This window comes from Giraffa tippelskirchi, chromosome 10 (assembly GCF_054371585.1).
Source record: "Giraffa tippelskirchi isolate mGirTip1 chromosome 10, T2T-mGirTip1v1.2.pri, whole genome shotgun sequence".
In the NCBI taxonomy this organism is placed as follows: Eukaryota; Metazoa; Chordata; class Mammalia; order Artiodactyla; family Giraffidae; genus Giraffa; species Giraffa tippelskirchi.
Genome location: NC_137284.1, coordinates 107542038 through 107554305, shown reverse-complemented (window position 1 = coordinate 107554305; position 12268 = coordinate 107542038). Strand labels below are relative to the sequence as shown.

The 12268-nt window shown below is 35.3% G+C and overlaps 1 protein-coding gene across 8 annotated transcripts in view; it reads right to left on the bottom strand.

Annotated features, from left to right (window-relative positions):
- DPY19L1 (dpy-19 like C-mannosyltransferase 1) overlaps nucleotides 1–12268 on the bottom strand; it is a 236060-nt gene that overhangs the window by 167781 nt on the left and 56011 nt on the right. For all 8 annotated transcript variants that reach the window (XR_014066788.1, XR_014066787.1, XR_014066789.1 and 5 more), the window contains 2 exons: nucleotides 3637–3728; nucleotides 2141–2240 (listed from right to left, as the gene is read on the bottom strand). Coding sequence is in view for 5 of the 8 variants with exons in the window: in XM_081534268.1 (XP_081390394.1) it covers nucleotides 2141–2240; nucleotides 3637–3728 (192 nt within the window). In the remaining 3 variants the exon portion in view is untranslated. The remainder of the gene's footprint in view (nucleotides 1–2140; nucleotides 2241–3636; nucleotides 3729–12268) is intronic.

Sequence of the window (12268 nt, the reverse complement as noted above, 5' to 3'; positions counted from 1 at the left end):
CTTTATTTTGCCTCAAATTTATATTTATATAGAAAGCTCTTTAGTTTCCTTCTTACCTGCTAATTTATTATTAAACATGGTAACTACATTAATATAGCAAATATTGGTTGACTATTCTCTTCCATTCACTTCTCTCTCAATTAACCATGTAAATTATCTGCTTTGCAGATTATCCAAAACAATACTCCTTTTAATGTCAGAGTGACTCTACTGCCGATATGTACAATTACAAAGTGCCTTGCTCAAACAATATGAATATGCAATTATAATGTGACAATTAATACATAATTGGAAAAGATACATTAAAAGCCAAAAAATAATTATTTAATGCATGTGTGTGTAAAAATATATTAAGTTCTGCTTGTTAGTCACACTTAAAAAGTATCTCCATTAGTGTTCTCCTTCATACTTGTACAATATTTCAGTGTTGGCTATAATCAAATTTATCAAATTTCAAGCTAGAAGTACTTGTATTACAAAGGTATTAACTTTTTTAACAGTTTTGAAGAAAATTGTGAATGTATTTTCCAAGAATTCTAAGAGTACTGGAGTTATTCATATGAATTAATTGACTATATGAATAAATTGATTAAATAATGTACCTCTTAGTAAAATGGCTCTGCTGGTAAAGAATCCACCCGCAATGCGGGAGACCTGAGTTCAGTCCCTGGGTTGGGAAGATCCCCTGGAGAAGGGAAAGGCTACCCAGTCCAGTATTCTGGCCTCGAGAACTCCATGGGGTTGCAAAGAGTTGGACACGACCAAGCAACTTTCACTTTCACTTTTTTAGTAAAATAGAGAGGTATTCAAACAGTGTCTTTCCATCTTTCTTTATGGAAAAAGCAATTCAAATTAAATTCCATGCTTCTCTTACTACACAAATACGTTTTAAACAAACAGCAAAATAGCTGAGTACTTATAAACATGTATCTTAAGTTCTATTCATCAAGTTTTTAATCTCTAAGTAATCTACAATAAATTTTCCTAAAAGCAAGAAAACAACGTTTCCCTTTACACAGATTTCTCCATGGGGAACACATCATTGCTGACGGGTGGCTGATATGACGCAACAACTGTGGGCAAGTGTGTTGTTATTCACTGTAAGCCCCACACAGAAGCATATTACTACCTCCACTCACTCCATGCAACTCCCCCCATTCCCCACCCCCCAGATAAAAAACATAAAGCTGGCCATCTCCACCAACTGGAGGGTAGGAACTCTCCCTTTCCATTCCAGGGGTTAAGCAATACACAACAGGCCTACTGGGTTTTAAGGAGTGACCCTCAGGGACATTTTAAACCAGAAACATTTAAAATGTCATCAAACTACAGAAGACAAAAGAGTCTAAAAGATAAGATCAAATAAAGAATTAAGTACAAATAGAGCCACCTGCAATGCAGGAGACCCAGGTCTGATCCTTTGGTTGGAAAGATTCCCGGGAGAAGGAAATAGCTATGCACTCCAGTATTTTTGCCTGGAGAATTCCATGGACAGAGGAGTCTGGTAGGCTACAGTCCATGGTGTCACAAAGAGTCAGACACAAGTGAGCAACTAACACTTTCACTTTTTCAAAGCTTCTCTTAAAAAAAAAAAAATGATAGAAACAGCTAACCTGACATCCTGTTAAGTAGCGGTGATGTGTTAGGAGTCTTATAATACATACATGAACCCATCTGATCCTAATCACAATCCAATACAGTAGGTTATTTCATTTTCTCTACTTCATACATGAGAATACTTAAACTAAAAAAAGGTAGGCAGTCTGTCCAACTAAGAAACTAGTGAACAGAGTTAGGTCTCAAATCCAGGCTTGACTTCATTTCTCAAGCAAGACATTTCAAAGGACATTAAAAAACAATGCAAGCTGCTCTATGTGAATAGGAATAAGGCCAGTATAAGAAAGAATCAAGCAGTGGGGGCAGGGAAAAATGAGCACACATTCTACTCCCCCTCTCAACACCCATTAATAAATAAATCTTATTTATTTCCCTATCTTGAAATTACTTTCAAAATATCAACTGAAAAAAACTTTTTAGGACTGAGAATCATGTAACATATCAGTTCTATAATTTTAGATAAATAAGTTCTTATAATCAAATATACTAAACTTAATTCAGTTTAAATATATAAGCACCTTACCTGAGTAAGAAGTACAAACTGAGCAAACTGCCAGGGAAGCATAAAAAATACATTGGAAATGCAGAGTGCAATCAAGCTTCCTCTGTAAAGTTTCGTAGCCCTTAAAAAGATAAAATAAGTTTAACCAGAAAAGATCCCCTGGAGAAGGAATGGCAGCCCAGTCCACTATTACTGCTTGGAGAATTCCATGGACAAAGGAGCCTGGCAGGCTCTAGAGTCCACGGGATCGCATAGAGTCAGACATGACTGAGCAACTAACAGACACACACAACCAGAAAACATTCTAGCAGCATGGCTCCAAACCACTGCACATTAGAATCTCTAAACACAATCTGGTTATAACATATAAAATGAGCCAATGGATTAAAAATTATACCTACTGACACCCAATTACAACAATTTCTTATGAAAAGTAAATACCCAGTGTAACTGTAACAAGGGCTTCCCAGGCGGCTCAGTGGTAAAGAATCCACCTGCCAGTGAAGGAGACACGGGTTCAATCTCCAGGTTGGGAAGATACCCTGAAGAAGGAAGTGGCAACCCACTCCAGTATTCTTGCCTGGGAAATTCCATGGACAGAAAAGTCTGGTGACTACAGTCCATGGAGTTGCAAAAGAGTCAGAAAGACTCAGCGACTAAACAACAGCAATAACTGTAAAAAACAAAGTTTCCAAAGGAGAGAGGGGGAAATCAGAGTCAGTGTATCCACTGAATTTTTTCAAACTATATTTTGGTGAATTCACAATCAAACATGTAAAGCTGCATTCAATAGATTAATTTGGAGAGATAGATGATGCCTGTGAAAGAAATCACAGAAGTAGCAGATTCTAAGGAGTAAGTATTCTGTCAGTAGAAGGGGAGGGAACTGTTCTCTTTTAAACTCTCTTTCCACGAGTGTGGTGCCTGCATCTCTATTAGGTCTCTAATTGAAGGCTAGAGAAACAGGGATGAGCCCAATCCAATCCTAAGTTTCTAGGAGGAGTTCTCCTAGCATACCTTTATCTACTCAGAAGGTTTCTTACTACCCCTGCTATCCAGTTCTCAGGGATGCTAAACAAATGTAGAAAAAAGAACTACACATATGACAGTTCCTGACCAAAACTATTCTATGAACTGTTCTTGTGTAGGATACACTCTACTGCCACCAGGTTTCCCACTTCTTTCTATTTTTGGAAGGCTGTTGTGGTGGCAGAAAATGACTTGGGCTTGGGAAAGTGGAGATGGCAGAAGAAGTGGAAGCAGATTTGTTGCTCCTCCAGCAGTATTTGTGGACCATTAATTAAAGGAAAGAAGACTAAAAGGCAGATTAAGAAAATGTTTTGGGTAGCAATATATCTTGAAGTTATATTCTTAAAATACCTTTATGAAATCAACCTAGCAACAGCATCATCTTAATTATTTTATTACATTGTTTTTATAGCAGAAGTTTAAAAAATTCCAGCTTAAGTTATTCAATGCAAAACAAACAACAACCTCTAAAGATAAGTCAAAGTTACCTGAGAATATGAGTCACAAGCAACATCTGAAGTACCAGGAATGGATATGAGAAGCTTTCACGGAGAGGAGGTGTCCACATCACACGGGTACACTGAAAAAACAAAAAAACAACACACACATATTCATAGTGTATGGTACCTTTGCTAAATGTGTTGAGTAAGACATACCAACTGAAAGTTGCTATTAAGCTTTTCTCACAATGTAATAGTGTGAAAACAAACTATTGATACTAACATTTTTACCAACAGCCAAATTAGGAGGAAGGCACACATGGCATAAGACCTTGTGAAACAGTAACATCATGAATTGTCAACAGGAAAGTCCCAAAAAGCTTCACCTGTAGCTTAAAAGGAAAAGAGGAAAAGCACCAGCAAGAAAATGTTCTGCCAAAACCAAAAACACTACATCTGAGTTGGCTATGAAAATTAACTATAGTTTGTCTTCTTTCACATGAATTTCAGCAAAACTATTCATAACTAGTTCAATAACCTCAGATATGCAGATGACACCACCCTTATGGCAGAAAGCGAAGAGGAACTAAAGAGCCTCTTGATGCAAGTGAAAGAGGAGAGTGAAACAGCTGGCTTAAAACTCAACATTCAAAAACCTAAGATCATGGCATCCAGTCTCATCACCTCATGGCAAATAGATGGGGAAACAAGGGAAACAGCGACAGACTTTATTTTCTTGGGCTCCAAAATCACTGCAGATGGTGACTGCAGCCATGAAATTAAAAGACACTTGCTCCTGGGAAGATAAGCTATGACCAACCTAGACAGCATATTAAAAAGCAGAGACATTACTTTAACGACAAAGGTCTGTATATTCAAAGCTATTGTTTTTCCAGTGGTCATGTATAGATGTGAGAGTCATACCACAAAGAAAGCTGAGTGCCAAAGAATTGATGCTTTTGAACTGTGGTGCTGGAAAAGACTCTTGAGAGCCCCTTGGACTGCAAGGAGATCAAACCAGTCCATCCTAAAGGAAATCAGTCCTGAGTATTCATTGGAATGACTGATTCTGAAGCTGAAACTCCAATACTTTGGCCACCTGATGCGAAGAACAGACTCACTGGAAAAGACTCTGATGCTGGGAAAGATTGAAGGCAGGAGGAGAAAGGGAAAGGATGAGATGGTTGAATGGCATCACTGACTCGATGGACATGAGTTTGAGGAAGCTCCGGGAGTTGGTGATGGACAGGGAAGCCTGGCGTGCTGCAGTCCCTGGGGTCACAAAGAGTCAGATGTGACTGAGGGACTGAACTGAACTGATTCATAACTAATATTTCAAAACTCTCTGAACTGATTCATAACTAATATTTCAAAACTAACAGACATCACTGTTAGTATTTTTATTGACAATACTGCTTAAAAGGCGCACTCCATTTTTGTTTTTACTTGTTTTACCTGAACTGCCAAGTAATTATAAAAAGTGGTACAGGAGATCAAATAAAATAACAGAAATTCTAAAATAGTTATCAGGCTTTTTGAAAGCTAACTTTGGATTTGATTAAATAATATAATAGTCCAGTTTTAGTACTCTATCATGTTTCTGCATACATATTAAATATATTAGTAAGTCCATGTTTCAGTTTGAAGAAAACAGCACTGGATTAAATGTAAAACAATTTGATATTACTACTACTAAGCTAGTCACACTAGAAGAAATCATTGCATCTTTCAAGTTAAGCAGGGTAAATTTAAGGAATATATAGGATGACAAAGATCATGATGGAAACAAGCCTTTATTTTAGCTCTTCCTTAGACTATTAGATATCTCTACTACCCCTATAGAAAGTTTGAGTCAATTTATTTCTCTTTTTCTACCAAAACTCACCATTCCTTATGAAATTAACATAAATATATATTTGTAAATGAACTTACATGCAAGAGAATATGAAAAGATTGAAAAAGTCGTTAAAAATGCATGTTTGTTGTTGAGATGCAATTTTAAAAAATCTATTAGCTTATTAAATTAAGTTTATTAGAGATTTCATTATGATTGGTAGAAGAAATACATAACCAAAATTTATAAAGCTACCAATCTCTATGCAAAAACCAGTTAAGAAAATATTTAAACTATATAATACACAATTTGAAAATTTTCCTTAGACTGTTCACCCACATTTATTTCATTACTAAATTCAACTATGTTGTCATCTCTTAGAAATTCATTTATCTTAACAGCAAAAGTCACTCAGTTTGCTAAAACTCAATTACATCCTCTGTAAAGTATGGATAAGAAAGTTCAATTATAACAAAGAGCAAGGTTTTCCCCTTCTAAACTGTTAAGAGTGAATAAATTCAAATGTATGTGAAAGTGCTTTTTATTGTTTCTCCAATAACACAGGGTGTTTTTCTAGATCTGATACAAACATAACTGCTGATCCAAATGATACCATATAATATGAAAGTTAAAAAAAACAGATTTGTCTTAATCATACCTTAAGTTACAATAAAAAGTATTTTTATTTAACTATAATTTTAAATGGAAAATAAAAATCTATAATTCTCTTTGTAGGTTGAAATGTAAGAATTAAAGGAGGAAATACACATGTGAACTGCTTCAAAAAGGATTACAGAAATGTATTCTGCATTCTGACAAAGAATAAGAAATTCTTTAATTGTGAAAATAAATTCAATTAAAAAATCTTGCACTGTTTAAACTGTCCTCATCCACTACATAATTTTTAATCTATTTTGGCTTGGTAAGGGCTAAATCTTTTAGTCATGTACTCAAGAATCAAAAACAAAGGAATTTCAGCAATAAACAGCTTCATTTTTCAACCTCTCCTTTCAAATACTTGACTTCTACTAGAGATTGGAGCATAATCTAACATTTCTTTTTATAATTTAAAAATAGAAATAGAACTGACTAGTCAATTATAACTTATAGTTAGTATTAGTATCAAACAGATCATGTTTAAGGCTTGTTCCAAGAGTTTTAATTAGAGTTAACATATAAGAACTGAACTGAACTGAACATATAAGGTTTGGGCTTAAAACAAATGATCCCACCTCTTGACTGCTGCACTGATGTATTAGCTACAATATTACTTTAAACACTATACAAGTGATTCCAAAATGATTCCTGACCTCCATGGGTTTGGCTACTCCTTTTCTGAGAACGGTATAGGTTTAAGGTTTCAACTATCCAGACGTCAACCATAAAAATGCTGGATGCAACAAAAAATGCAACAGCCACACAACATCATCTAGCTGATGTTACCTGGGCAGTCCCATTGTTTAGGTAGACCCTCAGCTTGGCACGGGCTTTATGAGCTGATGAGACTGCACTTTTGTAAGTCAGGTAGGTTTCTTGGAGCTTCTATCTCTTTCTGTACCATGTACTGATACTCTGCCCAATTAAACCGTCAGTCATTGACACATACATCAATTTGAATTTGTAATACAATTTTGGCTTACACAAAAATTAATGCTTCAGTGACATATAATTGCTATTAACAAGCTTTGTGTGTTGTGTGCTTAGTCGCTCAGTCATGTTCGACTTTTTAAGAACCTGTGCACTGTAGCCTGCCAGGCTCCTCTGTGGGATTTTTCAGGTGAAGGTTGCCATTTCCTCCTCCAGGGGATCTTCCCAACCCAGGGATCAAGCCCACATCTTCCGTGTCTCCTGTATTGCAGGCAGATTCTTTACCCACTGAGCCATCGGGGAAGCCCTTACTATCTTAATAAAGTATTTCTACTGATTCTATGGAAAGAAATGTTTTATCGTTTTTGTCTCTGCTCTTCCAGGATATCAGCATATTTCACCATAAAGTTTGCAAAAAACTTTTGTGAAATGAGTCAGCTTTGTTGGATAAGCAATAACTTAACATCTTCATTACTCCATCCTTTGCAGCAATAACTCAAACCTGACCTTTCTTTACTTATTTAAACATAGAAAAAAACGTCTGACAAGGTGTTATCAACTCTACCACCTTTACTATGTGGTTGTAAACTAAACTACTCAAGGTTATCAACATGCTCAATATTCTGTATACAGTATGAAAGTACTCGTCATGACACAAAAACAATATAAATACAAAATGAAACAAATGATTCCAATTGCATTAAATGGTAATCTAACAGAGAAGCAAAAATAATTTAGGTATATATAGGGCTATTTTGCTTTTGAACTCTGTACTCCTTAGCAGAATATGATCTTAGGAAACAAAGAACAGCAAAGAAATCTAAAAGTTTACTTAGTAGGTTTGTTGTTAGTAATCAAATTAGTGCACTAATTCTGAAATTATTTTGTGTATACTACAGAATAAAGCAAATAAGTAAATACACTTAGATTATGGGGAGGGAGAAGATACAAATATGGAGTAGGGGAAGGCAGAGTTTATAATACTGGATGACTACATTAGAATTAATGGAGGAATCAGTGTGAATTAATGATTTTTGCTGAAAGAAGCTAAAAGTGATTATATCCAAGCAGTAATAAGCACACCAAGCACCCTGTTTTTGGTCTCTAAATAGCATTTTCCACCAGCAGGATCTAAGATTTCTTGGAAAACAGCTGATTCCAAATCCAGGGACAGGAAAGTACTAAGTGATTTTGAAACAACTTTTTGTGCAAGAAAGTAAGTGTTCAAAGAACACTGAGGAAAATAAATAAAGAACACTGGACATATCAAAAGGGCAGAGAATAGTACCAAAATACACATGTGTGCCTACACACACACGCAACTTAGGAATTAATCTAACAAAAAACCGCAATATATCAAACATTGCTGAAACAATTGAAGAAGATTGATATAAACGAAGAATAGTTATGTTTACAGATGGGAAAATGTACTATATTTAGAATGCCACTTCTCCCTAAATTGATCTGGAGATCAAGGCAATAACTAGAGTTCCAGCAGGTTGTATATATGCTGAGGGAAGGAGGAATCATGGGAAACTGATACTAAAATTCATATGGAAATACAAAGAACCTAGACTAGCTAAAGCAACACTGGAAAAAAAACAGAGTTAAAGACTTTTACTACCAGATATCAAACTTCTAAAGCTACAATATTTAAGATAGTGTGATACTGACTTAAAGATAAACAGCCAAACTGGAACAGATTTGAGAATCTAAAAACAAATCTACTGATATTCAGTCACTTGATTAATGGCAAAAGCATCAATACAATTCAATGGAAAAAAAATTGTCTTTTCAACAAACAGTACTAAATTAATTTAATATTCAGATTAGGGTGAAGAAGCAGAGACAAACAGGGACTTTCCCTGGCAGTTCAGTAGTTAAGACTTCACTTTCCAATGCAAGGGTGCAGATTTTATCCTTGGTTGGGGAACTAAGATCTCACCTGCCTCATGGCCAAAAAAACAAAACATAAAACAGAAGCAATATCATAACAAATTCAATAAAGAATGGAAAATATGGTCGACATTAAAAAAAAAAAAAACCTTGAAAAAAGAAGAAGCACTGAAAAACAGTCAGGAGGCAGAGAGAAGTCACAACCTCATGTTGTGCTTAGCTTCCAGAAAACTGCTGAAGTTGAGTCAAGTGATGGACTGATACTAAAAAGCTAAAAACTAACCTCCTCCAAATTCAATTGCTTGTAAGACCAAAGAGATCATACCCTGGAGTGAGCATCTGGGAAACTGGAGATTGAGCCACAGGGCAGAAATCTCCTTCATTTATTTGAAACTGGAGGAAAATTTAAATTAAAACTACAGCACTGCCCAGCTTAGCAAGACTCATGGCGGGATCCAATTGCTTGGCCCTTACCCTACATGCCCAACACAGGAAAAGATATTCCCTCTCTGACGGAAAAAAAAAAAAAGCAAGCAAAAACAATTATTTAGTTCAGGCTTTATCATTCTGTTATACAAAATATCTTACATTAAATAGAAATCTAGGAGACATGTAAAATCAAATATATAACCCACAATCAAAAGGTAAATTCTAGTCAGAAAATTTAAATCCACAGAGAACATTAATGTTGGAATTAGCAGACAGGGAATTTGACTATAATCATTAGGTTTAAAAATTTACAGAAAAAGATGGATAAAATGGGTGAACAGATAGGAATTTTCAACAGAAAAATAGAAGCTCAGGGAAAAACTGAAATTTATAATATCCAAAATAAAAAATTCACTGGATGGGCATTAAAACAGACAATGTATCAGAATAAAGTATCAATGAACTCAGGGATATGGCAAAATAATATATCCAAATAGAGACACAGAGAAACAAACAAACAAACAAAGATGAAGAGAGTACCAAAAACCTGTGGGACAACATCAAACGCTGAACATACATGGAACTGGAATCCTCAAAGACAGTAAGAAAGAGAATGGGGAAGACAAAATATCTGAACAAAAGATATTTGCTAAAGTTTTCTAAAAACTGCTTTAAAAAATCAACCCACGGAACAAAGATGTTCAGTGAAACCTAAGCAGGATACATACAAAGAAGACCACATTTAAGTTCATCACCATCAAACCAAGAGAAATCAAATACAAAAAGAAAGCTTCCAACCACTATAGAAAACATTACATTCAGGGAAACAATAGTAACTGTGATAGATGACTTTTCAAACAATGGAAGCCAGAAGACAAAGAATGACATTTAAAGAGCTTAACCATAATGCTTTCAACCCAGAATTCTTATCCAGCAAAAAAAAAAAAAAAAAGAAAAAAAGGCACTTAAAAAAAAATGAAGGAAAATAAGGATGTTTTTAGAAAGGCAAAAGCTAAGAGAACTTATTGGCAGCAGATCTGCACCACAATGCTAAATAAAGTTCTTAAGACTGAAGAGAATTTATACCAGATGGAAACCCAGATCTGCAGGAAGAAATGAAGAACACTACCGAAACCCAAATTGAAACATCCAGCTATGAAAGATGACTAGGAGTTAACCAGGCATAGATTAGGAGACACAGGGAGAGGGAAACATGCAGGACACAAGAAAGAGCATGTGCAAAGGCCCTGAAACAGGAAAAGGAGCAGTCCTTTCTGGGAACTAGAGGAAGGACAGCAGGACTGAGGCAAAAAGAAAATGCAGTAGAGTGGAGAGACCCGAAAGGGCCAGGTCATGAAAGATGTTGTAGGCTAGTTTTCTACCACATTAGAAGCTATTACTAGTCTTCAAACTACATCAACAGATTCATCTCCAACTAAGACTAGCACACACTCTGTTTTTGGACTTTTGGAGTTAAGTTTCACAAATACACACAGCACTCAATAGCCTGAATAAAAATACATCTTGCATTTACACTATCTACCAAATTAATGTAAAAAATATTTAAATCATGTCACTTGTCTGCAGGTAACCCTCCATGGCCTTTCCATCTGCTCCAAATGAGCTTTACAATGACTGACAGGACTACAGAATTGGCTCTTTCCACACCCCACCTTCCACCTTTCACTGTCTGGCCTTATACCTTCCACTCTCTGCTCCTCCAAAATGGCCTCCATGCTTCTCCCCAAATAAATCAGGAAACCCCCCCTTCCCCCGACCTTTAGCAGAAGACTGTTCCACCTTCACATCCTTTGTTTTACTAACTGAAACATCTGCAGCTGCTACAGGTCCTGACATAGGGTAAGCCCCTCAGTATATGCTGTTGTTGTTTTTCCCTATTTATTTTTTTGAAGTATAGTTGATTTACAGTGTTGTTAATTCCTATTATACAGCAAAGTGATTTGGCTATATATGTTGTTTTACATGAGTTGAATAAACACAAGACCCAGAACAAATGTCCTTACCATTATTAGAAATGAAAGGGAGGAAGGAAGAGGAAAATAGAAAAGGTTCCTTAAATTGGCAAGAAAAGATCTCATCATAAAAAGCTAAACAAACCTATTTCACATAAAATGAATTTTTAACAGTCAAAAACTGGAGAAAAGTACTGCATTTAGGTTTTTTTAATGTACCCATATAAATGCTTTTCAATTAGCATGCTAAAAATCAACCAATGCTATACGCATCTTATAATAAGAAAACATTTTAAAAGCAAAGCAAAATTGTTAGTTTTATCTTAGCAAAAATTCTCAATAGGAACAGAATTAACATTTAATTAAAAAGTTTGACAACTAAAAACATCTGCATAATTTTTATTATAAAATGAAAATTTTATATATAGCCTCAATATTACTGATCATTACTATGAGCCACTAATAGCTTCTTTATTGTGTTTTCACATTTTTCAGATTTGAGGGTTTTAAATTTTCCTTTTAAATAATTTGATTAATCATTTATGCTATATAATTTGTAGTTCTTCTATTAAAGCAAAAATTTCCCCTTGTAAAACCATCTGAGAAAGTAATACTTCAGAAAGCACAATCATATAAAGAAATGGCAACCTGCTCCAGTATTCTTGCCTGGGAAATCCTGTGGATGGACGAGCCTGGTGGGCTACAGTCCATGGGGTTGCAAAAGAGTTGGGCGTGACTTAGCAACTAAACAACAACAACAATGAAAACAAAAATACTATCTTAAACTCAATTATAGAGCAAATTAAATAATGGAAATAGAACTTAAAAGGAGGAAACAATTCACAACCATAATAAACCACTCACTCACATGATTTAAATAACTCTTCTAAGAAAGAAGGGTACCATTTAGAAATCGGTCAGATATTCCAGTGGGACACACACTGTGATTCTCCAGAAAAGT